The 27,356-nt window shown below is 45.0% G+C and overlaps 2 protein-coding genes and 2 pseudogenes across 2 annotated transcripts in view; 3 read left to right on the plus strand and 1 right to left on the minus strand.

The window, feature by feature from the left end:
- Nucleotides 1-602: 602 nt before the first annotated feature.
- LOC129825640 (protein unc-93 homolog A-like) lies at nucleotides 603-1,364 on the plus strand (annotated as a pseudogene).
- A 1,143-nt stretch (nucleotides 1,365-2,507) lies between these two features.
- LOC129825642 (protein unc-93 homolog A-like) lies at nucleotides 2,508-3,777 on the plus strand (annotated as a pseudogene).
- Nucleotides 3,778-4,915: 1,138 nt separating this feature from the next.
- On the plus strand, nucleotides 4,916-6,793 carry LOC129825090 (probable tubulin polyglutamylase TTLL2). Its single transcript, XM_055884868.1, has one exon. It carries the CDS (start codon nucleotides 4,916-4,918, stop codon nucleotides 6,767-6,769), a length of 1,854 nt encoding a protein of 617 aa, XP_055740843.1. The 3' UTR covers nucleotides 6,770-6,793.
- A 34-nt stretch (nucleotides 6,794-6,827) lies between these two features.
- LOC129825089 (centromere protein J-like) overlaps nucleotides 6,828-27,356 on the minus strand; it is a 34,153-nt gene continuing 13,624 nt past the window's right edge. Inside the window, exons 5-20 of the mRNA XM_055884867.1 lie at nucleotides 19,293-19,440; nucleotides 19,030-19,129; nucleotides 17,598-18,882; nucleotides 17,313-17,430; nucleotides 16,923-17,058; nucleotides 15,894-16,109; nucleotides 15,542-15,676; nucleotides 14,894-15,025; nucleotides 14,111-14,171; nucleotides 13,945-14,033; nucleotides 13,730-13,834; nucleotides 13,063-13,167; nucleotides 12,741-12,881; nucleotides 12,391-12,475; nucleotides 7,896-8,016; nucleotides 6,828-7,794 (exon numbers count right to left, since the gene is read on the minus strand). Of these exons, the coding sequence (XP_055740842.1) occupies nucleotides 7,605-7,794; nucleotides 7,896-8,016; nucleotides 12,391-12,475; nucleotides 12,741-12,881; nucleotides 13,063-13,167; nucleotides 13,730-13,834; nucleotides 13,945-14,033; nucleotides 14,111-14,171; nucleotides 14,894-15,025; nucleotides 15,542-15,676; nucleotides 15,894-16,109; nucleotides 16,923-17,058; nucleotides 17,313-17,430; nucleotides 17,598-18,882; nucleotides 19,030-19,129; nucleotides 19,293-19,440 (3,167 nt within the window). The 3' untranslated portion in view covers nucleotides 6,828-7,604. The remainder of the gene's footprint in view (nucleotides 7,795-7,895; nucleotides 8,017-12,390; nucleotides 12,476-12,740; nucleotides 12,882-13,062; nucleotides 13,168-13,729; nucleotides 13,835-13,944; nucleotides 14,034-14,110; nucleotides 14,172-14,893; nucleotides 15,026-15,541; nucleotides 15,677-15,893; nucleotides 16,110-16,922; nucleotides 17,059-17,312; nucleotides 17,431-17,597; nucleotides 18,883-19,029; nucleotides 19,130-19,292; nucleotides 19,441-27,356) is intronic.

The raw sequence follows: 27,356 nt of genomic DNA on the forward strand, positions 1-27,356 counted from the left end.
CATGGCCAGAAGGAGGCAGCATTTGCCAACTATCGCCTATGGGAGGCTGTGGGACATGTAATAGCATTCGCTTGTAGCCGTTTTCTCTGTGTAAATACCAAGCTATACAACCTTATGGGAGTTCTGCTGCTCTCAGTGACACTTTGTTTTTCAGTGAAATATGGTGAATAGATTAGCCCTACACCAAGTGAGAACACTATCGATACAAAACTGGAGATAAAGAGCACAGAACTCAATGAGGATAATGATACAGTGATAAAACATTGTGAACATTGTCTCCATGATGACAGCATTGTCAAATGTACTTAGCCATAGTGTGGCTATCTATCAGCATATGTGAGATGCTTTTTACAATAAAAAATGACGTGTAACCCCATTCATAATATCAATGAAGTTTAATAAGGAACTTACTGTACTTAGGTAACTCATTAAATCCATTATTTATTACCGAGCAGATATTTAATGTTAGCACTGGGCTGTAAGTATATGTCTGTTCCAGTCCAAACGATCGATCTTCAAGTGTCTGCAAATGTGTCTGGATATAGAGGATTTCATAGATTCTTAGTGTTTCTGTCATTAACTGATCCTTCTTTTTGAGGAAAATGGGAAGAAATATGAACAATGTATGTGTTGTTTCTTGTGGATTACTGCTGATGTTCACAGCAACTAGAAGTCTCTAGAGCCTGCAGGTAAATATCCCATAACCAATTATATCATATGTCAGAGTCTTTGAAGGTGGTTAGTCAGTAGTACACCTGGAACTACTGAGACCAACAGGTTGTTATTTTATTCATAAGATTGCATTTATAGTAAATATATTCTGTTAGTAAATCCCAAATGATGTTATATTTTTCAGAATAGTTTGAACTCGGAGGGGATGGGAGTTGCGTCAGTCAGCATTGCCTATTCGTGCATTATCCTGTCCTCTGTTTCTCACACCAAGCCTTATACGATACTTGGGCTGCAAATGGACTATTGTTGCAGCTATGTGATCTACACAGTTGGAAGCTTCTTTCCATAATGGTATGATGATCTTGCTCTCAGTGCGCCCAGGCATACAGTATGTCAATTCAATCTAATAAAGACTAAATATCTTTGTTTTGCAAAGAGCAGCTGCTTACTGAGCTGTTTTCTTTCAGGGCGAGCCTGATCCCAGTCTCAGTGATAATTTGTTTGGGAGGATCGCCACTGTGGTCTGCTGCCATCACATATCTCACCACTACAGGCAACCTGTAGGCAGAAGAAGACAAAACAAAAAGTCAGGATGTAGTCAATCACTACTTTGGGATGTTTTCCCCTCTTCTGTATGGGGAAATCTGATGTCATCCCTTATATTTGGCCAAGATACAAGCACAGATAACTAAACATTTTAACTACCTGTGCAGTGTTCATAAATGTTATATGGCTTACCATAAAACAGCAGACAAATAATCAACTTCCCATAAAGAGATTGTTACGCACGCCTCTTGGAGGGGGGAACGCAACACCCTGCTACACTCAACTCCCCGTGGAGTGAAAGAGGTATGTGACTGTAGGTGCGGGTAAGGATGACAGACAGAATTTTACCATTAACAGGGAATTTATACCTTTCACAATTTATTCCTTCAGGGAAAAAGGGCCTGGACGGAACCAAAGCAAAGAAAGTTAAAGTTAAAGAGCCCCTTCTCCTACCTTACCTACCCACAACTTACCTAACTAGCACCAGCTGGCGCACTACCCAAAATACAGGGGGGATGGTCCACCCAGGTCTTACCTAGTGTGCATAGACAGAGTACATTCTATGGGGATATGTATGCCCACATGCCTCTTGCCTAAGCACTCCCAAGGTGCCTTCCCCTCTGGGAACAAATGAAACAGAATAATACAAATGTAAGTAGACAATTCCAATAATCAAAAACACTGCGTCCTATTGGCACACACATACCTCGGGAAGCAGCGACTACGAAATACTTAACAAAACCTATCTCTGAGCAACAACCAACACAGAACATACCAACAAGCTCTGTCTGCGCAACAAACAATACTGGGGCATACCCAGAAGCTCTTTTTCTGAGCAAAGGAACACAGGCTTTTATACAGCTGGAGAAGGAGTCTGTAATTGCAGACAGCTGTATCCCCCGAGGAGAGGTCAGGGTCAGCTCCAATCTGCAATGGGGCTGACCAATCAGCTGCTTGGGGGAATCCAGGAAGCCATTTCCTGAAATACATACATATACAAACAAAACCACAACACAGAAACCGGGGAAGTAACAGAGATTCAGCTTCATATGCTTTCTTATTGTGTCTCACAGAAATGTGACCTGTCTCTCTCTCCTTACAGTGCATGTAACTCAAGGCGAGGCTCAGCTCTGTGGAGTGTCCAGTACTGGAAGCTCTAGCGCAGTAATTATAAACTCCACCATACCTGATGACAAGTCTGTGAAAACTCTGTCAGGCTGCTGCCTATGTGAGCTGCCCTGTAAAAATGTAATCATAGGAGGACATACCTTATGTTTACCCCACTGTAACCATATCAATCATATGTCAATCACTGAAACAATCCCCTCCTCTCGCACAAACATCACAGCAGAAATATCTACTGTATATTCTGCTGGTGTTAATCTTCTGGCAATGATTCCGGTGGCTGCATTCCTGGATAACATAAACAGCAAAAATAAACTGGACTCTAAGGGCAACAAAGCGCCCTTATGTACTGTATAACTTGACACATTCAAACAACTTCGAGATAAGAGACAAGTTCTTCTCCTCCTTTTGACCTCATACATTGATCTGTAGGTGGGTTTCCTTACTGCGGACTACAACGGTGTAAGTTACTACGCACATTTTTTCGAAACACATTCCTTAAAGTTGACAATAGTAATTAAAACATATTTTAAAATCACTAAAATTAAGACATTTGTTTTGTTCAGGAAAAACCCTGTATCTGACCACATTATGTACCTTTTTTTAGAGTTATGCCACATGTGCTTTGGGGATACATTTTGTTGGCTATGTAATGATTTGCTTTGGTGCCAAAACTTCCCTATTCTCTATACTTTTTGGGAATCTGTCACAATACATTGGAAGAGAAGCATTATTTCATTTGGTAAGGGGGGACAATGTAAACACCAGACGATACATTTTAACATATCAACAATCACTTTGATGATCCACTTCTACTTACGGTATTAGTGTAACTCTCTTCCAGCTTCAGTGACACGCAGCCCTTATCCTGGGTCTGTTGTTCTGGAGGCCTCACCCAGAATAGCTGCCTGTGTTATTTGTGTTTCCTGCTCTCTGGGGCAATGCAGATGCTGTATGGCAGACACAAATCAAGGGTGAGTTACCCTTTTCCTGTAGTCATGATTGCCTAACCTTTAATAATCTGTGACCAACTAGGTATTGAATCCAGGTCACCCACATGCCTCAAGACTGTTAGCCCTCTGAGCTATAAAAAAAAAAAAAAAAAACTGTGCTGTGCATTTATTCTGGAAGCTAACAGTTTTCAGATAAGGTTACTGACCTGTCCATAGTTCACTGAGCCACCGATGTTATAACTTTTACCGGCTGTTCAGATGGAACAAAAAATGTAAGCTTTCTTTTCATTTTTCAGCATTCTATGGAGTTCTTTTTTATGACCAGAAGGAGGTAGCATTTGCTAACTATCGACTATGGGAGTCAGTGCGATTTGTAGTGTTTTATGCGCTCAGAAACTTCCTCTCTGGAAATCATGGTGGGGTGGAATTCAAACAGAGAAAAAAATTCTACACAGAGGGGGAAATTAAGTCCAAACCGTAGAGGGATTGCCCTGACCACAGAAACTACAAGACGTAGTAGAAGTCTACAAATCTTGACTGTATTAAATAGACAATGTGGAATTACAGCTCTCATGTAAATAGATATGTATGCTGTGAAAATTATGAGAAATATACATACAATTTTTAGTATGTCAAGTATAGGTTATATGTATAGCGGTCCCTTATGTTGGTAGCGGGGTCAACATGGTTCTTTTTACAAGGTTTAAATAGTGTATTACTGCCTATTTACTGATGTTACCAGCTACCAAATTATTTCGGTATGAATGTGGGTAGCAAAAACAACAACTTGAACTTCATGTCTTCAGTATTCACCAGTAAAAGTGGAAAAAACTTTTTTTCGGTAAAAATCGGTGACTATGTCTTCAAATGTCGGCTAATTGACTTCAAATCGAATTGAAGTCACATCCATTGTTACTGTAGGCTACATTGAATCATGAAAAACTGACCTCCACCTGTCCTGCTCGAACCACATGACTTGGCTACACTCTTTCGCGCGGCAGTGGGTTCACCTAGCAACACGGATGACCGGCAGGCGTGGAGGTCTTAATAACACTCGCAGAACTGAAGAAAGCTCAGACCGGGCGAGAGGTGCCTGTGTTTAAAAAGAAGAGATCTCTCATCAAGGTAGGTAGAATGTAAATACGATATTGGACAATTTCAGTGAGATGTGTGACGGTAATCGAGGTTCATTAATCATATGTTGAATTCTAACGCCCATGTGTAAAGCCTGCTAGACTGGTTGGTTGCTACTGCCAGTCTCTGTTTAGCTATTGGCGCATGGCACGAAGTAGGAGTGGAATGTTATAGAGACTGGTACCAAGCAGGGAGTACAAGGAGTGTAATGTTACAGAGACTGGTACCCAGCACAGATTACAAAGAGTTGGATGTTACAGAGACTGGCCCCCAGACTAGAAGTTTACAGCCAAAGTTTGATTGCATAGGAACAAAATGATTTGAATTGCAATGATTGTTTTCAATTAAAATGTATTCACAAATATCTTACAAGCAAAGAGCAATTTCTAAGAAATAATAAGGGAGTGTAAGGGAGTGGTCTGATGGCAACAGTTTACCTTCCAAGTTAGGAATAAACTGACTCATTTTGTAACCTCATCAATATAATGGTACTGTTGTTTTTTAGTGAAGGATCAGACTGTTGCTTACCTGGTATGGCCGCAGGGGTGTGTGGCCCCACACCCCTGGTGTTCCGGCTACACGATGGAGCCCCAGAGCTGGTGAGAGAGGTGCTGCTGGAAAGAGGCTGGGAGGAGTATGACGAGCAGGAGCAGGAGGAGGGAGACTGGAACCTCTACTGGCGCACCTCAGCCTTCCACAACTCAGACTATGAGAACATACTGCCATGGCAGAGACTCAACCATCACCCCAAGACTGTGGGCATCACCCGCAAGGATTGCCTGGCCAGAAACCTGAAGAGAATGAGAGGGACGTTCGGCTCGGGTCTTTACAACTTCAGCCCGACAACTTTCATCCTCCCCAATGATTACACCAGGTTTCTGGCAGAGTACACCAAGCATCGTTTGAAGAATGGAGGCAGGTCGTGGTATTGGATCTGCAAGCCAGTGGATCTATCAAGAGGCAGGGGCGTCTTTATCTTTGAGGACATCAGAGACTTGGTGTATGACTCCTCAGTGATCATTCAGAGATACATCAGCAATCCTCTCCTCATCTCAGGGTACAAATTTGACCTTCGGATCTATGTTTGTGTGAAAAGTTTTCAGCCTCTCACCATCTACATGCATCAGGAGGGATTGGTACGCTTTGCGACTGAGAAATACAATTTGACATCTTTGGACAACCTTTATTCTCACCTGACCAACACGAGCATTAATAAGTTTGGCCCCTTCTACACAACAGACAAAGAGAGAGTGGGACAAGGATGTAAGTGGACTATGAGTAAATTCCGCTGCTTTCTTCATAGCCAAGGTATCAATGAACTGTTCCTCTGGCAAAAGATCAACAACATTGTCACACTAACTTTGCTCACCATAGCCCCATCCGTACCTTCCAGTCCCAACAGTGTTGAGCTCTTTGGGTTTGACATCCTAATTGATGCTAAATATAAGCCATGGCTACTAGAGGTTAACTACAGCCCTGCTCTCACCATCGACTGCCAAGTAGACGTGACAGTCAAGAAAGTACTTCTCAATGATCTGGTTGATCTGATGAACTACAAGTCCATGGACAGCGTTAGACAGAGAGGATATCTCAAACAGAAGTACAAACGCCCCTGCTATCTAGGCAGCCAGTCTCTGCAGTCCCCAATGTTGCTCCCCAAGTCTAGGTGTGAGCACCACCCAGCAAACAAGAAAAGTCACAGCATCCATTCTACGTTTTCTGACAGTATGAGATACTTTCCATCAGTTGAGATGAACCGGATACGTTCTGCAAGGAATTCCATAAGCAACACCAAGGGCTCGGCTCTGAATCCAATACTCATCCCACATTCAAAGACTGCAGCGGTAACTGGAAACAGAAAGACACATCCAGTGCTCTCACAGATGACAGAGGCCATCCAGTGGTCTGAGGTTACAGAGTCAGAGTTTGATGACAGAAACCTGTCAACACTTGTTATCCCATGGCAGGCCTCAAGGCAACCAGCCGGGGGCTGCTGTAAGCTACCTGCCATTCACATTCAAAAGTACAAGACTCCTAAATTCCCATGGGACCCTAAAAGCCAAGATAAGAGCACCCCACCACTCCGTGTGGGAGACTTCATACTGACGTTTCCTTTTAATGAGGTCACACTGAAGGCGTCGTGGGACAAGCTCAACGTTAAGACTGCAGTCCACGAGGTTCACAAGCTCATCAGCCAGCTAGCGTCAGGTTGTAGCCACAAACAGAAGAGAGGGACGGAAGATGAGTTGGATAGATGCAAAGAGAAAAAGGATTTTGGGTCTTTGTTTTGGGGACCTACGAACCCTCCTCTACTTAGTGAGTGCCACTTGTCAAACTAACTGAGCAACTGAACATTTTTGGAATCAACCTTTTGTAATAATTTATTATTAGCACAGCCTAAACATTAATGTGTAAAAACACGAAAGTATACAGTATAAACACACATTATATGGAAAAGCAACCTTGTAATTTGTCCACAATTTCAAAATAACCTATTTTGTATCTATACTGAACAAAAATACAAACGCAACATGCAACATGCAACAATTTCAAAGATTTTACTGAGTTACATACATATAAGGAAATCAGTCAGTTTCAATTAATTCATTAGGCCCTAATCTATGGATTTCACATGCCTGGGCAGGGGTCCCACCCACTGAAGAGCCAGTCGCCAATCAGAATGAGTTTTTCCCCACAAAAGGGCTTTATTACAGACAGAAATACTCCTCAGCAGGAAACCGGGCCCAGGTCAGTAAGTTATTAGCCCTAACCTACATGTCAGTCTTGTTGTTTGAGAGGCAAGGGATATGTGAGGACCTCATGAATAATCTGTCATTCTGTGCAACATAAGAATCCTGCTGACACAAATGAAGAGGTCAAGAAGGTTATGACATTGCCATGCAAAAATAAGAAATATATTCCTTCAAGAGAGCAGTATGGACATTCAAAGATCTCTACAAAATAGTTTCAACACAAATGTATTGTATTGATTAGTAGTACTTATTTAGTGTACAATGATTTATGAATAATAAACATATACAATTTAAAAATGTCTGTTTACACACAAGCACTTAGAAAATGATCAAATATGCCACAGGAAAATAGCTACAGTCAAACACAATGGAGCATTGCTAATTTGGTATAAAGGCTTGAAAAACATAAAACATATGTTCTTCATTTCTTGTCTATTATGACAATGCCATCCTTGTCCTTAATGCGTACTCTGCCCGAGGGGAACTTGGTCTCTTGCCTTCCATTAGAATACACCGTCTTCAATGTTCCATCAGGGTATTCCCTCCGCTTGTACTGGGACGTATGGATCTCTCTTTGGCCATTGTTGAACTCCACTGTTTTCTCCCCACTTCTACAGTTTCAGAACACACACACACAAAATATAAAAATGCAGCAGTAGTTAAGACTTTTACCCTTCATAAAATAGAGCCAAGTACTGTATGTGTATCTTACTCTGAGAGCTTGACCACTGTTCCATCTGGGAAGATGCTCTCCTCTCTGCCGTCAGGATAGAGGAACTTTATCGTCTGATCTGGGAAGACGATCTCCCTCTTTCCATCAGGGTGGTGTTTCTCTACAGACAACATTAATACATTTTTTGTTATCTGTGTCTATGCCTGGTCACCCTGAAAATATACACTACATGGCCAAATGTATGTGGACACCTGCTTGTTGAACATCTCATTCCAAAATCATGGGCATTAATATGCAGCCACCTTTGCTGCTATAACAGCCTCCACTCTTCTGGGAAGGCTTTCCACTAGATGTTGGAACATTGTTGCAGGGACTTGCTTCCATTCAGCCACAAGAGCATTAGTGACGTCGGGCACTGATGTTGGGCTATTAGGCCTGGCTGGCAGTCAGTGTTCCAATTAATCCTAAAGGTGTTCGATGGGGTTGAGGTCAGGGCTCTGTGCAGGCCAGTCATGTTCTTCCACATCGATTTCGACAAACCATTTCTGTATGGACCTCGCTTTGTGCACGGGGGCATTGTCATGCTGAGACCGGAAAGGTCCTTCCCCAAACTGTTGCCGCAAAGTTGGAAGCACAGAATCGTCTAGAAAAGTGGTTCCCAAACTTTTTATAGTCCCATACCCCTTCAAACATTCAACCTCCAGCTGCGTACCCCCTCTAGCAGCAGGGTCAGGACACTCTCAAATGTTGTTTTTTGCCATCATTGTAAGCCTGCCACACACACACCATACGATACATTTATTAAACATAAGAATGAGTGTGAGTTTTTGTCACAACGGCTCTTGGGAAGAGACAAAGAGCTCTTATTTGGTCCTGCCGTACACACCTACACGTACGCTACGGTCACAAGACGCAGGCCTCCTAATTGTCCCTAGAATTTCTAAGCAAACAGCTGGAGGCAGGGCTTTCTCCTATAGAGCTCCATTTTTATGGAATGATCTACCTACCCATGTGAGACGCAGACTCAGTCTCAACCTTTAAGTCTTTACTGAAGACTCATCTCTTCAGTAGGTCATGTGATTGAGTGTAGTCTGGCCCAGGAGTGTGAAGGTGAACGGAAAGGCTCTGGAGCAACGAACCGCCCTTGCAGTCTCTGCCTGGCCGGTTCCCCTCTCTCCACTGGGATTCTCTGCCTCTAACCCTATTACAGGGGCTGAGTCACTGGCTTACTGGTGCTCTTCCATGCCGTCCCTAGGAGGGGTGCGTCACTCGAGTGGGTTGAGTCCACTGACGTGATCTTCCTGTCTGGATTGGCGCCCCCCCTTGGGTTGTGCCGTGGCGGAGATCTTTGTGGGCTATACTCGGCCTTGTCTCAGGATGGTAAGTTGGTGGTTGAAGATATTCCTCTAGTGGTGTGGGGGCTGTGCTTTGGCAAGTGGGTGGGGTTATATCCTGCCTGTTTGGCCCTGTCTAGGGGTATCATCAGATGGGGCCACAGTGTCTCCTGACCCCTCCTGACTCAGCCTCCAGTATTTATGCTGCAGTAGTTTATGTGTCGGGGGCTAGGGTCAGTCTGTTATATCTGGAGTACTTCTCCTGTCTTATCCGGTGTCCTGTGTGAATTTAAGTATGCTCTCTCTAATTCTCTCTTTCTTTCTTTCTCTCTCTCGGAAGACCTGAGCCCTAGGACCATGCCTCAGGACTACCCGGCATGATGACTCCTTGCTGTCCCCAGTCCACCTGGCAGTGCTGCTGCTCCAGTTTCAACTGTTCTGCCTGCGGCTATGGAACCCTGACCTGTTCACCGGACGTGCTACCTGTTCCAGACCTGCTGTTTTCAACTCTCTAGAGACAGCAGGAGCGGTAGAGATACTCTCAATGATCGGCTATGAAAAGCCAACTGACATTTACTCCTGAGGTGCTGACTTGTTGCACCCTCGACAACTACTGTGATTATTATTATTTGACCATGCTGGTCATTTATGAACATTTGAACATCTTGGCCATGTTCTGTTATAATCTCCACCCGGCACAGCCAGAAGAGGACTGGCCACCCCTCATAGCCTGGTTCCTCTAGGTTTCTTCCTAGGTTTTGGCCTTTCTAGGGAGTTTTTCCTAGCCACTGTGCTTCTACACCTGCATTGCTTGCTGTTTGGGGTTTTAGGCTGGGTTTCTGTACAGCACTTTGAGATATCAGCTGATGTAAGAAGGGCTATATAAATACATTTGATTTGATTTGATATAGGACCAGTGCACAAATAATAATATAATAATAATCAATAATATTGCTCTTTATTTAACCATCTTACATATAAAACCTTATTTGTTCATCGAAAATTGTGAATAACTCACCACAGATTAATGAGAAGGGTGTGCTTACACATATGCTTACACATAACTCTGCAATGTTGGGATGTATTGGAGAGAGTCTCAGTCTTAAATAATTTTCCACACACAGTCTGTGCCTGTATTTAGTTTTCATGCTAGTGAGGGCAGAGAATCCACTCTCACATAGGTACGTGGTTGCAAAGGACATCAGTGTCTTAACAGTGCGATTTGCCAAGTCACGATACTTTGTGCATAGCCCAATCCAGAAATCTGTCAGTGGCTTTTGATTAAATAACATTTTCACAGAACTGCTTGTTGCAATTTCGATGAGGCTCTCTTGTTCAGATATCGGTAAGTGGACTGGAGGCAGGGCATGAAAGGAATAACGAATCCAGTTGTTTGTGTTATCCGTTTCAGGAAAGTACCTGCAGAATTGCGCACCCAACTCACTCAGGTGCTTCGCTATATCACATTTGACATTGTCCGTAAGCTTGGGTTCATTTGCACACAAAACAAATCATACAATGATGGAAAGACCTGTGGGTTGTCCTTGTTAATGCAGACAGAGAAGAGCTCCAACTTCTTAATCATAGCCTCAATTTTGTCACACACATTGAATATAGTTGCGGAGAGTCCCTGTAATCCTAAATTCAGATCATTCAGGCGAGAAAAAAACACCCAGATAGGCCAGTCGTGTGAGAAACTCATCATCATACAAGCGGTCAGACAAGTGAACATTTTGGTCAGTAAAGAAAACTTTAAGCTCGTCTCTCAATAAAAAAAAGTATTAATACTTTTCCCATTGATAACCAGCGTACTTTCTGTATGTTGTAAAAGCGTTACATGGTCGCTGCCCATCATTGCATAGTGCAGAAGATACACGAGAGTTCAGGGGCCTTGCTTTAACAAAGTTAACCATTTTCACTGTAGTGTCCAAAACGTCTTTCAAGCTGTCAGGCATTCCCTTTGCAGCAAGAGCCTCTCGGTGGAAGCTGCAGTGTACCCAAGTGGCGTTGGGAGCAACTGCTTGCACGTGCGTTACCACTCCACTATGTCTCCCTGTCATGGCTTTTGCGCCATCAGTACAGATACCAACATGAGCAGCAGCTACGTTTGGCTACATACGGACCGTTAGTGGAATTTCCGTGAGAGAGTAACAGTTAATGTGATTGGATGTTAATTATTTGACTAGGCTACCTGTATTTGACATTGTGTTGTTATTTCGCTGACCACTAGATGGTTATTTTTATATTTGGCAGTGAAACGAGACTACTCAGGCGAGAAAAAACCTCAACCAAATGTATAGCCCCGTTGGAAAATATAAATGGACTGTTTGAAAATGTGAAGATTTTTTTATTTTTATAAAAACATTAAAATAAATACTATGTGAATCACATTTTTATTTGGCGTAGCCCCGATGGCATTGCGCGTACCCCTGGTTTGGGAATACCTGGTCTAGATTGTCATTGTATGGTGTAGCATTAAGATTTTCCTTCAGTGGGACTAAGGGGCCTAGCCCGAACCATGAAATACAGCCCCACCATTATTCCTCCTCCACCAAACTTTACAGTTGGCACTATGCATTCAGGCTGGTAATGTTCTCCTGGCATCCACCAAACCCAGATTTGTCCATCGGACTGCCAGATGGTGAAGCGTGATTCATCACTCCAGAGAAAGTGTTTCCAATGCTCCAGAGTCCAATTGCGGCGAGCTTTACACCATTCCAGCCGACGCTTAGCATTGCGCATGGTTATCTTAGGCTTGTGTGCGGCTGCTTGGCCATGGAAACCCATTTCACGAAGCTCCCGATGAACAGTTCTTGTGCTGATGTTGCTCTCTGAGGCAGACGATTTTTGCGTGCTACGTGCTTCAGCTTTCGGCGGTCCTGTTCTGTGAGCTTGTGTGACCTAGAGCTTCAGCGCTGAGCCAATTGGGCTGCTCTAGCAGGGCAGAAATTTGACGAACTGACTTGTTGGAAAGGTGGCATCCTATAATGGTGCCACGTTGAAAATCGCTGAGGTCTTCAGTAGGGACCATTCTACTGTCAATGTTTTGTCTATGGAGATTGCATGGTTGTGTGCTCGATTTTATACACCTGTCAGCAACGGGTGTGGCTGAAATAGCCGAATCTACTCATTTGAAGCGTTGTCCACATACCTTTGGCCATGTAGTGTATATCAGATTAGAGCTTTGTTAAAAATATTACCCATCTGCTTGTTTGGAAATTGCAGGACCTCCAAACCAGTTGGGTATGTGGTGTGAGTTGTCTGTGCATCAGCATAGTAGTACACCTATCAAAGAGAAACAATGGCGTTATAAAAAATCCCCCACCCCCCAGTGCCTTTGTTATTGTTTTTATTTTGTTAATGAAATGAAGAAGAGCGTCCGGCAAAGAAGTAAAAAACTGCATGACATATTCTGCTGTTCTATTACGTGTGCAATGATGTCCGAGGGGATTTTGTTGTTGTTGTTTGTAGTAATTTCTTTGTTGTTATAATATCCCAAATGGACATGGCAGTTTCACTGGCATAGTCCCCAGTACGACACATTACTCACCACTTTCCCATCTGCCAGTATGTGTTTGACATCTCCATTGAAGAATGTGACAGTTACTGACTTCTGGTCAGCAGTGATCTCTTTTCTAGTTCCATTGCGGAATGTAAATACACGCCAGCCATTGGAGAAAAGTTGTTCTATCTGTGTATCAGAGCAATATCATGGCATGTTGGTGCATTATTATTGTTTCACTATGAGTGGTGACTGTGTTAGTGGGATACTTTGGAATTGCTGAAATTAAACTTCAATGAAAGGGCAGAAAATTATATACTTCATACAAGTACTTGTTCAAAGAAATAACAACATAGGGGAATTTTCCTACCTTACCATCTGGATAGTGTATTTCTTCACACACGTCATTGTTTATGCCCTTGTGTGTTGTGTGGGTGAAGTTACCACTCATCGCTCCTGGATTCAAACGTGGTTCCTGTAATAACAAATTAGGGATTGTTAAAGCTGTCCAAGATGGCCCAAGACCTTGGCAAGGAACTATAGTATCTCAGAAACACAGCCATCCAAAAGGTAGCCTAGCAGTTAAGAGTTTTGGGACAGTAACCGAAAGGTCGCTGGTTCGAATCCCCGAGCCGGCTACAATAGGTGAAAAATCTTATGATTTTCATATTTTTTATTTCACCTTTATTTAACCAGGTAGGCCATTTGAGAACATGTTCTCATTTACAACTGCGACCTGGCCAAGATAAAGCAAAGCAGTGCGACAAAAACTACAACATAGAGTTACACATGGGGTACAGTCAATAACACAGCAGAAAAATCAATGTACTGTACAGTGTGTGCAAATGTAGTAAGAGTGCCCTTGAGCAAGGCGCTTAACCAAAATTGCTCCTGTAAGTCGCTCTGGATAAAAGCGTCTGCTAAATTACTAAAATGTTTGAAGTGAGCAAAATAACAATCTACCTATGTAGAACTGGTTATTTCAGTAACTTTAGTAGATTACTATACACATCAGAACCTCTGCTAGGCTTCATTACCCTGTGTTCTGACTCTGAGCTGGAGTATTTGCTGACTGATGGTGTGGCGCTCCTGCTCTGTCGACCTTTCGCATCCGTCTCCTTTTCCACTGACCGACCCAAACCCTGAGGACAGCGAGAATTAGTGGGCTATTTCATAGTGGTTGTTTGTTACATGTAGCAGTGTGTTACAATCGACTGATGCTGTCTAAGCACCATGTTACAGACATATGTACCTGATCTCTGTTGCTCTTATGCTGCTTTAAGAGACAGTCATTTGTGTGATGGGTGTCCTCAAAACTGACTGAATTTGATGAAAGGCCTGCTGTGAATGAAATTAACATCATTGCCAAATCAATTGATTGAATGTATAGTAAGCACAGAACAGACTAGAGTACTTACTTAAGGAGGCAGGTCCCCAATCCCTTGTGCTTTGAGCATTGGTGGGATAGTTGTGATAAGGCTAAAAAAAGAATCAAGTCACATGATAATTATAAACACTAGTCCCCTCTTTCATGCTTCTTATGAGGAAGAGAACATCCATTGGTCTAAATTGTTAATAAGGGACATTAGACATTGTCGTTTGCAATATACAATATGTTTAGCTGGCCGTGATGACCTATGAAAGTGTCACATGCAGTTTTAAAGACAACCTTTTGGCCAGTTTGGATGAAATTGCATTTTAACTGTGCTTGTTCCATCTATTATTGAACCTGCAAAAGTGTTCATACATTATGAAGAAGGAAAAACTATTGAAAAGTAAAATCAGGTTTTAACACTTAAGTTTCTTAGAATTGCCAATGAGTATATTCATTACACAGAATAAATAATTAATAATGGGCAGAGTCACTAATCTGACACGGCCCATTGTAAATCGCTCTAAATTATTAGTGGGGTGCTTAAAGACCACTTCAGAACACATTTTATACTTGATACTTATTACATTTAGCCTAACAAGTTGACTGCAGTCAGACAGAGACGTCTATCTCTGACAAAACTTGAGATAAAATACAACATATACCTCTAAAATGGTAAATGAGCTGAAAATACAATGTCAGGTTGATTTGAATCACATGGAATATATAGTACTGTACAAAAATCAATTTCCTTCAGGTTTCTATGTTTGTTTTAAACAGAATGCATTACTTGATTGTTTGCCAGACTGATTGTAAGATTCATACTGACTGTGTCCATTTTACTGTAAGCTGCACTCTTCTGGACAGGTGCTTTGTTGAATGCAGGAGTAGCACTTCTGCTGTGGACGACTGAAGGAGCTGGTTCAGAAACCATATGTGACAATTTCCTTTGTTCAGGAATCTGAGGAACAAATATCCATATTATAGACATATTATAACATCCACTATTCTGGCTGATGCCTCTCTATCTAGTGTATTAGTGTAGTTACTTCAGGGAATGTTGTGAACTGTTCTTTCATAATTGAAAAGTTTAGGACTAGTGTTGCGAAATTCTGTGAACTTTCAATAAATTCCTTGGTTTTCCCTGAAATCCCGGTTGGATGATTCCAGATTTCTGGAAAACTAGGAGATTTATTGAAAGTTCCCAGAATGTTGCAACCCTAGTTAGGACTGAGTGAGGTAGAAAGGGCTGATCTTAGATCAGTTGAGCAGGAAGTAAACCAGCTCTGTTTGATCAATGGAAAATTATGAGCACAGAGGGGAGCTGTCGGTTGGTTTCTGTAAACTTTTCAAATGATTTCTGCTCAAATATACAGTTAAATCTCTTAGAAATACAGCCCAAAAGCTATTTCCTGTTAGGATAAAACTGCGAGCCTCATGGCTTTCATATGGTCTGTAGCGATACTGTATACAGTACCTGCACCTTGGACTTTGCAGCTGGAAAACTGCCAACTGTTGACCTTCTGGCTGGGTTTCCACTGTGACTGGAACAACTTGAAGATCTCCTCTCCCTTATCCTCTGACTAGTAGCTCTATGAATATCCTCAGACACCTGGGCATATGGATTATATACTGATAGACAATGAGCGCTACTGACACCTTGATACCACTGATGACTGATAATTTTTGGACACAGAACACTGATGAGGTCAGAAAGTATTGACGTCATTAGTAGATAAGAGAAGTGTTACAAGTTATTGTATTAACTGACTTAAAGTATGGAATGGGTTATTCATGGGTTATTACTCAGGTACAGTATGTCTTCTTACAGCGCTCTCTGCCCCTATGTGAGATGCAGTGACTGTGTCAGGACTCCTCCCTGCCTCTTGGTGGCCGTGTTCAGGAGCACTGAGCTTGTCACGCAGCTCCACATTCTCTCTGGTCAGGGCTTCCACCTGGTTCTGCAGCAGATGATGAGCCTGGGACCAGTGGGACTCCCTCTTAGAGAACTGCTCCTGAAGAGCTAGAATCTGCTGCCTGAGATCCTGAGTTCACACGCATGCACGCACACACACACACGCACAGACATGAAGACACCCAAGCACAAACACACACACCCTGGATGAAAGTGAGACAAACCAACCAATATGGTGGACATTTGACTCATGTTCACAGTTTGGATGTTGGGTGTTCGTTGGGTGTTGGGTGTTTGTTTATAAAGCTGTACGTTATAAACTGTTACAGATGTGGGATCTTAATTTGACCAGTATTGTTGAAGCAAAAATAATCCTGCATGTTTTTTGTACGTTTAGTCCATAATGTTGCTTGATGGGTAGTTAGGCTATTAGCTGGACAAAAGTAGGCTACATGAAAGTGCAATACTGTTAATATAACCGTGCGTTAGAGCGGGTTTTCAGTGAATTTATGGAAATCACAAAGCTCATCTGCATTTCTTGCGGTGCAGGAAAATTTGCAGCAACAAAAGAGTGATTAAATGAAGATCCTTCATCGGTATCATCAGGTCAGGACAAGCAAAGGGGATGCGTTTGATTCAGTCATAAAAAGGTAACACTGTCTTATTCACACCGTATGAGACAGGAAATGCATCGCTCTGTACCATGTTAATGTTGGTCAGTAGGAAACTGATAGGCGCTGAGACAGAATGCACCTGACTCCTATGACGCTCCGCGACTTATGTGCACCTCACGGACATTCATTACTCACTCACATATTACGTTATATCGATACCAGCTGGGTGAAATATAGTAGGTTATTTTAGGCCTCAAGGCTTTATGAGATTCTGATGGACAAATTTGTTTTACTAAGGTCTATTAAGATCAGTCACATAATGACTTTACCTGACCATCTCCAACGTCTAGTTTAGGAGAAAACGGTTGATTCTTCAACACTTGGCCTTCTGTATGGGCGAATGGGGATCCATAACTGCTGTGGTGGCCATCTCTGTCACAGCACTCTATTTGGTCCATTCTCTTTCTGTGTAAAACCCACATTTCAGTGGAAATTAAAGAAAAAACTCCATTTCTGATGAAGAACATGATAGGTTTCTGATATTGCAATTCCAGAAGTGCTCAAATTCTTTATAATCTCGTGGATCATATATCATCAGTGGTTTTTACATAATTTGTGTTTAATTTCTCCAGCACGTCATCACAATCAGATACGGCACAGACACATTTTCCGGGGCATCACATTATGAAAACTAACCAAACTGTCCCTGTACATTTTACCTGAGGAGTTCCATTGCTCTCTCTTGTTCCGTTTTCATCTTGTCCAACAAATCATGATTCTCTTCTGCTTTTATTCCAAATAGATTACTGCTGTGTGGCTTTGACACGGTCTGATTTGCTTGAAGGAGGTTAAAGTGACTGTTAGTAGAGAGAAGACCTCTTCAAAGAAAAACATATCATGTAGCATGTAAACTGGTATACATTATTACATGATTCATGTCTGTGTTCTTCATTATAGCAGTTCAATTACATAGTTAGTCGAGCCAAAATAAACAGTACACTCACCCCGCTTGGACCCCTGGTGATGTCTGCTCTTCACGGTCTCTTTAGTTATAGATGTTACTTTAGGGACTATGCTGGGTTTGAGCTCTGCAGAGGAGGGACGTTTTGACTTTATGTCTGTTCCCCTGCTGCTGCTGCGCCCCAGTGGCAGGGCTCTCTCTGTGCTTGTTTTCCTTGCAGACTGTGGGTACAATGGACGTGGTTCTGTCTTGTGCCAGTTTATGTCCCGGAGCTCTGTGTCACTGTCACTGCTGGAGCAGGAGCTAGATGGGTGGTGGTGGAGAGTGGGTCCGTGGGTGAGAAAAGGTCTGGAGGGCAGGCTATCCCCAGCCTCGCTGGGGGCATCGCTGGCGTAGTCACCATCGGACAGGTCCAGGTTCTGGTCCTTGTGTCCGAGCCGTGGGGGAGACGGGAGGGTGGGCTGCTTGTGGCACTGAGAGTTAGGGTTGTCCTCGTCCTCGTCACTGTTAGAACTACTCAGAGATAGGAGAGACATCACTGCTGTAGACCCGCTTTGAGATTTTGAAATATTGGTGAAATTGGAGTGTGTGACATTTTCCCCATCCGCAGTCCCTGATGAGACCGGCCCATTGTCAGTGACTCTAACTATATGGTCGTTGACTGTCTTGAAGCCAACATTTACTGCCTGAGGTTTGACCTTAGGTTGGCCCATGTTGTTTGGCTGTGTAGTACTATCAACAGGCTGCAATGCCAAATGTGGCTCCTTCACCTCAAGTTGTTTATGGACAAGGTCCCTCATAGCAGCATACACATGATTCTGTGACACCACCTCATCACTTAGCTCCACGGAGGTCAAACACGGCGATCTCACAAGCCGTTTACGGGATGTTGTAATGCCCAACAGATCTCTCCTCTCTCTAGTATCAACACTAGATGCAGTGTTTTCAGTGGCCTTGCTTTGAGTATTTTCTGTGGGCTTTGGTGTCCTCTTATGTCTGGCCGTTTGATTAACTCTGTTGTCTCTCTCTCGTGTGGCAGGTCCTGTTGTCTTTTCCCAGGACTCAGTCAGAGCAGGGCAGCTCCTCTGGGAGATCAGTAAAGGCTTGACCCTGTGTCCGGTCCTGTCACTGAGCTGCAGGGAGGGGGCTGATGAGCGTCTCTGCTGGCTGCCACAACTCACCTTCCTGGGCTGCTGGCTGAGGGAGAGGGAGGCCCTTCGCCAGGTCTTCTGCTGCACACTGTCCTTACCCCTCTCTATCCTGGAGACTCCCTTCCCTTTCTTCAGGAAGTATCTCCTCTCTGCAACTCTCCTGGCCCCCCTGCTGTCCTGAAAAGGGACCAGCTGCTTAGATACAGTAGATAACTTATTTTAGATGACATGAGTACAAAGTGTAATGAATAGATTACGTATAATGGTCAGGGCATGAACTACTCTGAAAGTAGGCCATATGCAAATCCTCTATGCTCTCCATACCTGCTTGTTGTTTTGCTGTGCATATTCATCAACTTTCAGCTGTTCCTCCACAAATTCCTGAAATGTTTTCTCTCTTTCTTTGACAGCAGGCCTAATGGGTCTTCAATAGAAAAATGGTATGGAATATCAAATGACCACAACTCACTTGTGGATTCTTCACTATCATTAGCTGACAGTAAAATATGTGTACGTGACCAATAAAATTTGATTTTTGATTTGATTTGAAAGGTGATACATGTTGAATAGAAATATCATTTCAGTACCTGTCCTCTGGGTTTCTGGGTGGCTGTCTACGTGTCCCAAATGGGCTGACAGTACAGACTTCTTTGTCTTCCCCCTGCTCTGCAGCTTCCTCTTTGATAGGAGAGAGGTTCCTCTGCTCTCTTCCATCTTTATTTGGAAGAATGCTCTCTATAATTCACATGATAAGGTGAATCACATATCAACACAATTTAAAATCTGTATTAATAAAAAAGAAAAGATGGACAAAGTTCAGTACTGGCTTCTGGGTAAACTTGTTATGTAAATGAGGATTCATGTACTCAACAGAATACAGTGTAAAATGAAGAGAAACAGAACCAAGCAACAATTCTAATTGCCTTCTGTAACGGCTGCTCTCCTCCTCTTAGTCTGAAGAGGAGAAGCATGGGTCGGACCAATACGCATCGAGATATGCAGTCATAATGAATTTATTTAAATGATAGACGAACACGAAACACTTGAGAATTTACAAAATAACAAACGCAGTCAACAGACCTGGACACGAACTTACATATAACGTGAAGAACGCATGAACAGGAAACAGACTACATACAAAACGAACGAACACCGAAACAGTCCCGTGTGGCGTAACATACAGACACTGACACAGGAGACAACCACCCACCAACAAACAATGTGAAAACACCTACCTTAATATGACTCTCAGAGGAAATGAAAACCACTTGCCTCTAATTGAGAGCCATATCAGGTCACCCTTAAACAAACATAGAAACACATAACATAGACTACCCACCCAAACTCATGCCCTGACCGTCAAACACATACAAAATAACAGAAAACCGGTCAGGAACGTGACATAACCCCCCCCTCAAGGTGCGTACTCCGAACGCACCACCAAAAGTCTAGGGGAGGGTCTGGGTGGGCGTCTGACCATGGTGGTGGCTCAGGCTCTGGGCGAGGACCCCACCCCACCATAGTCAATCCCAGCTTACGTCTCCCCCTCTGAATGACCACCCTCCTATTCCACCCACTTAATTTAAGGGGCAACACCAAGATAAAGGACAGCTCCGGGACAAGGTAGTTCAGGATAGAGAGGTAGCTCAGGACAGAGGGATAGCTCAGGATAGAGAGGTAGCTCAGGATAGAGAGGTAGCTCAGGATAGAGGGGCAACTCCGGACTGAAGGGCAGCTCCGGACAGAGAGACAGCTCTGGACTGAGGGGCAGTTCTGGATAAATAACAGCTCCGGGCTGAGGGGCTGCTCATGGCTGGCTGACGACTCTGGACGCTCATGGCTGGCTGACGGCTCTGGACGCTCATGGCTGGCTGACGGCTCTGGACGCTCATGGCTGGCTGACGGCTCTGGACGCTCATGGCTGGCTGACGGCTCTGGACGCTCATGGCTGGCTGACGGCTCTGGACGCTCATGGCTGGCTGACGGCTCTGGACGCTCATGGCTGGCTGGCGGCTCTGGACGCTCATGGCTGGCTGGCGGCTCTGGACGCTCATGGCTGGCTGGCGGCTCTGGCAGATCCTGTCTGGTTGGCGGCTCTGGCAGATCCTGTCTGGTTGGCGGCTCTGGCAGATCCTGACTGACGAATGGCTCTAGCGGCTCCTGACTGACTACCGGCTCTGACGGCTCGGGACAGACGGATGGCTCAGACGGCACCGGGCAGACGGATGGCTCAGACGGCGCTGGGGAGACGGATGGCTCAGATGGCGCTGGGGAGACGGATGGCTCAGATGGCGCTGGGGAGACGGATGGCTCAGATGGCGCTGGGGAGACGGATGGCTCAGATGGCGCTGGGCTAAGGACACGCACCTTCAGGCTAGTGCGGGGAGAAGGAACAGGGCATACTGGACCCTGGGGACGCACATTAGGCCTAGTGCGTGGTGCCGGAACTGGTGGTACCGGGCTGGGGACACGCATCTCAGGGCTAGTGCGGGGAGCAGCAACAGGATGCACAGGACTCTGGAGACGCACAGTAGGCTTGGTGCGTGGTGCCGGAATTGGAGGCACTGGGCTGGAGACACGCACCATAGGGAGAGTGCGTGGAGGAGGAACATGGCTCTGGAAACGCACTGGAAGCCTGGTGCGTGGTGTAGGCACTGGTGGTACTAGGCTGGGGCGGGAAGGTGGCGCCGGAAATACCGGACCGTGTAGGCGTACTGGCTCCATTGAGCATTGAGCCTGCCCAACCTTACCTGGTTGAATACTCCACGTCGCCCGACCAGTGCGGGGAGGTGGAATAACCCGCACCGGGCTATGTAGGCGAACCGGGGACACCATGCGTAAGGCTGGTGCCATGTAAGCCGGCCCGAAGAGACGTACTGGTGGCCAGATATGTAGAGCCAGCTTCATGGCACTTGGCTCAATGCTCAATCTAGCCCTACCAGTGCGGGGAGGTGGAATAACCCGCACCGGGCTATGAACACGTACAGGAGACACCGTGCGCTCTACTGCGTAACACGGTGTCTGCCCGTACTCCCGGTCTCCACGGTTAGCCTGGGAAGTGGGCGCAGGTCTCCTACCTGCCCTTGGCCCACTACCTCTTAGCCCCCTCCCCAAGAAATTTTGGGGGTTTCTTCACGGGCTTCCGTGCTAGCCACGTACCTTCTTATCTCCGGTCTTGAGCTTGATTCTCCGGCTTCCAGCCACGTCTCCTTGCTGCCTCCTCATACCACCGCTCCTGGGCTGTGGCTGCCTCCTTCCACTCACAAGAGCGGAGATATTCTCCAGTTTGCGCCCAGGGTTCCTTTCCGTCCAGTATTTCCTCCCATGTCCAGAAATACTCTCCTGTAATCCTGCGTTTGTAGTTGCTGCTTTTTCCCTCGTTGCTTGATCCTTTGTTGGTGGGTGGTTCTGTAACGGCTGCTCTCCTCCTCTTCGTCTGAAGAGGAGAAGCATGGGTCGGACCAATACGCATCGAGGTATGCAGTCATAATGAATTTATTTAAATGATAGACGAACACGAAACACTTGAGAATTTACAAAATAACAAACGCAGTCAACAGACCTGGACACGAACTTACATATAACGTGAAGAACGCATGAACAGGAAACAGACTACATACAAAACGAACTAACGAACGAACGAATACCGAAACAGTCCCGTGTGGCGTAACATACTGACACAGGAGACAACCACCCACCAACAAACAATGTGAAAACACCTACCTTAATATGACTCTCAATCAGAGGAAATGAAAACCACCTGCCTCTAATTGAGAGCCATATCAGGTCACCCTTAAACAAACATAGAAACACATAACATAGACTACCCACCCAAACTCACGCCCTGACCGTCAAACACATACAAAATAACAGAAAACCGGTCAGGAACGTGACACCTTCGTACTTTAAAGGGTTGTGATAATTATACTGGAGTTCCGTAACTAGTTCCTGTTAACCAGCTCTGGATCCAGTTAACCAGCTCTGGATCCTCCTGGATATTTAAATAAGTTAATAATTTACTCCTGTTTTTCTATAATCATGACGATCTATCAAAAAGCAACTGATAATGTATTTGCAATATGATTGGAAAAACTTAGAATAGGTTGAAATAGGTAATGTCCTTCATTTGGCTTTGAAAAAAATACCCTGGAAAATCAGTCTGTCATCTCAGACTTATCTGAACTGGATAGTGTTGGGTTCTGATTTCTTGAAATGTACTTATTCATACCACTGAGGGAGAAAGGGGAATGTATAACATTTACATTATGTCAGGATATGTTATCGTTAGCCATCAGGGATCCTATGGGAAGAGGACAGGCACAGTCTGGTACCAGTCACCATGACAGCCGTGAGTTGGGGACTAGTGAGCACTTTAGGGTAGAGGTCAGGTCAGATGAAGTGAGGAAGAACAGATATCACTAAGGTTCTGTCTAGCAACAGAGATGTAATGGCTGTTCAGATGTGTAGGAGGAGACTCAGCAGAGGAGAAAGGGTTAAATATCAGTGCTTGTGTGAATATGTTTTTGTTAATTCAGATGTTCGATCCTTTGGGAAGAATAAACTTGGTTTAAGCTTTCATAGTGTCCGTCGAGTTCTTACTCTGGTAATTAGAACCTAATACTAAACTGCAGAATGAGTTTAAGGTTTGTGGGTTACACACCAAAAAAATAACACGCCAAAAATAACATGCCAAACTCCAGCTCACAGCTCAAAAGTTTGGGGTCAGTTAGAAATGTCCTTGTTTTTTAAAGAAAAGCACATTTTTGTCCATTAAAATAATATGCCTCACAAGTTCTCAACTGGCAGCTTCATTAAATAGTACCCGCAAAACCCCAGTCTCAACGTCAACAGTGAAGAGGCGACTCCGGGATGCTGGCCTTCTAGGCAGAGTTGCAAAGAAAAAGACATATCTCAGACTTGCCAATAAAAATAAATTATTAACATGGGTAAACGAACACTGGACAGAGGATCTCTGCCTAGAAGGCCAGCATCCCGGAGTCGGCTCTTCACTGTTGACATTGAGACTGGTGTTTTGCGGGTACTATTTAATGAAGCTGCCAGTTGAGGACTTGTGAGGAGTTTGTTTCTCAAACTAGACACTCTAATGTACTTGTCCTCTTGCTCAATTGTGCACCGGGGCCTCCCACTCCTCTTTCTATTCTGGTTAGAGCCAGTTTGCGCTGTTCTGTGAAGGGAGTAGTACACAGCGTTGTACGAGATCTTCAGTTTCTTGGAATTTCTCGCATGGAATAGCCTTCATTTCTCAGAACAAGAATAGACTGACGAGTTTCAGAAGAAAATTCTTTGTGTCTGAAGAAAGTTATTTGTTTCTGGCCATTTTGAGCCTGTAATCGAACCCACAAATGCTGATGCTCTAGAAACTCAACTAGTCTAAAGGCCAGTTTTATTGCTTCCTTAATCAGAACAACAGTTTTCAGCTGTGCTAACATAATTGCAAAAGGGTTTTCTAATGATCAATTAGCCTTTTAAAATTATAAACTTGGATTAGCTAACACAACGTGCCATTGGAACACAGGATTGATGATTACTGATAATGGGCCTCTGTACGCCTATGTAGATATTCCATAAAATATCTGCCATTTCCAGCTACAATAGTCATTTACAACATTAACAATGTCTACACTGTATTTCTGATCAATTTGGTGTTATTTTAATGGACAGAAAATTATGATTTTCTTTCAAAAACAAGGACATTTCTAAGTGACCTCAAACTTTGAACGGTAGTATATATTTTTATGGGGGAAATGTGGTAAAAACAACATGCACTGTTTTTTTCTGCTAGTAAATATATCCAATTCCCTAGAATACAATCAGCTTCTTGAAAATATCACAACCCTTTTGAAGCATTTTTAACATTCCCAGCTCCTCTGAGATATTCTACGACCAGCTAAAGCTTGCCTGTAGCTTTACATTTCAGCTCTCTGTGTGTTTAATCAATCAAACATGTTATTTATGACAACCTCAACTACATTGGAGGTGTTGTGCACTTAATGTACTTACTCCATATAGGAATTCCCCAGGGAGTTAGAAGGATATACAGTATGTAGCATAGAAAAAAGGCCACTTCTCATACACAGATACAGTTGAAGTTGTACGTTTACATACACCTTAGCCAAATACATTTAAACTCAGTTTTTCACAATTCCTGACATTCAATCCTAGTAAAATGTCCCTGTCTTAGGTCAGTTAGGATCACCACTTTATTTTAACAATGTGAATTGTCAGAATAATAGTAGAGAGAATGTTAGGAGTGTGTATTGGAGGCGAAGTCAGGTGCATGAGAGCAGAGTGTATTGAACAGGCGCACTTTTTATTCCGGTCCAAAATGACAGCACAAAGTAACATAAAATGTGCCCAAACACTGAACATAGACAAAAAGTAATGCGCGGAACAATATCCACAATTCCAAAATACACGAAACACAAACAATCTTACACAAAGACATGATGGGGAACAGAGGAATAAATACATATGGATTGATTGGGGAATGAAAACCAGGTGTGAATGGAACGAGACAAAACAAATGGATACATGAAAAATGGAGCGGCGATGGCTAGAAAGCCGGTGATGTCGACCGCCGCCCGAACAGTACCCTCCCCTGACGCGCGGCTCGGGGACGACCCGGAGGGCGAGGCACAGGGTGATCCGGCCGGCGAGGGTGGAACTCACGCAGTAGTTCAGGGTCTAATACATCAGCCACCGGAACCCAGCAGCTCTCCTCCGGACCGTACCCCTCCCACTCCACGAGGTACTGAAGGCCCCCCGCCCGACGTCTAGAATCCAGGATGGGATGGACGGAGTACGCCGGGGCCCCCTCGATGTCCAGAGGGGGCGGAGGAACCTCCCGTACCTCAGACTCCTGGAGTGGACCAGCCACCACTGGCCTGAGGAGAGACACATGGAACGAGGGGTTAATATGGTAATCGGGGGGCAGCTGTAACCTGTAACATACCTCGTTCACTCTCCTCAGGACTTTGAATGGCCCCACAAACCGCGGGCCCAGCTTCCGGCAGGGCAGGCGGAGGGGCAGGTTTCGGGTCGAGAGCCAGACCTTGTCCCCTGGTGCGAACACCGGGGCCTCACTGCGGTGACGGTCCATGCTGGTCTTTTGGTGCAGCGCGGCCTGCTGGAGGTGACCATGGGCGGCTTCCCAGGTCTCCTCCGCTCGTCTGAACCACTCGTCCACCGCAAGAGCCTTGGTCTGACTCTGATGCCACGGTGCCAGAACCGGCTCTCAATACACACTGAAAGGGAGAAAGGTTAGTGGAGGAGTGGTGGAGTGAGTTCTGGCCATCTCTGCCCAGGGCACGAACGCAACCCACTCCCCCGGCAGAAACCTGCCCACATCCTGGTTCACTCTCTCCACCTGCCCATTACTCTTGTGGTGGAAACCCGAGGTAAGGCTGATTGAGACCCCCAAACGTTCCATGAACGCCCTCCAGACTCTCGAAGTGAACTGGGGACCCCGATCAGACACTATATCCTCAGGCACCCCGTAGTGCCGGAAGACGTGTGTAAACAGGGCCTTCGCAGTTTGTAGGGCCGAAGGGAGACCGGGCGGAGGGAGGAGACGACAGGACTTAGAGAAACGATCCACAACGACCAAGATTGTGGTGTTCCCCTGTGAGGGAGGAAGATCCGTTAGAAAATCAACCGACAGGTGTGACCAAGGCTGTTGTGGAACGGGTAAGGGATGTAGCTTACCTCTGGGCAGGTGTCTAGGAGCCTTACACTGGGCGCACACCGAGCAGGAGGAAACATAAACCCTCACATCCCGAGCCAAGGTGGGCCACCAGTACTTCCCAGACAGACAGCGCACCGTCCGACCGATCCCCAGATGACCAGAGGAGGGTGATGTGTGGGCCCAATAGATCAACTGGTCACGGACAGCAGACGGAACGTACGGAAGTCTGACGGGACACTGGAGTGGAACGGGCTCAGTACGCAACGGCTGCTCCTCTGTGTCATACAGCCGGGACAGTGCGTCTGCCTTACATTCTGGGAACCTGGTCGGTAGGACAGGGTAAACACAAAACGGGTAAAGAACATGGCCCACCTTGCCTGACGAGGATTCAGTCTCCTAGCTGCCCGGATGTACTCCAGGTTGCAGTGGTCAGTCCAGATGAGGAAAGGGTGTTTAGCCCCCTCAAGCCGATGTCTCCACGCCTTCAAAGCCTTAACCACAGCCAACAGCTCCTGGTCCCCCACATCATAGTGCCGCTCCGCCGGGCTGAGCTTCTTCGAGAAGAAAGCACAGGGGCGGAGCTTCGGTGGCGTGCCTGAGCGCCGAGAGAGCACGGCTCTGATCCCAGCCTCAGCTGCCCAAAAGCCCTGTCCGCCTCAACCGACCACTTCAGACGTACAGGACCCCCCTTCAGCAGTGAGGTAATGGGAGCAGCCACCTGGCCAAAACCCCGGATAAATCTCCGGTAGCAATTGGCAAACCCTAAAAATCGCTGCACATCCTTTACCGTTTCGACGTACGAAGCCTCCAGTGATGATCCATGGCCCGAAGCCTCCAGTGATGATCCATGGCCCGGAGCCTCCAGTGATGATCCATGGCCCGGAGCCTCCAGTGATGATCCATGGCCCGAAGCCTCCAGTGACGATCCATGGTCCGGAGTCTTCAG

This window comes from Salvelinus fontinalis, chromosome 27, assembly GCF_029448725.1.
Source record: "Salvelinus fontinalis isolate EN_2023a chromosome 27, ASM2944872v1, whole genome shotgun sequence".
NCBI classification, from domain to species: Eukaryota; Metazoa; Chordata; class Actinopteri; order Salmoniformes; family Salmonidae; genus Salvelinus; species Salvelinus fontinalis.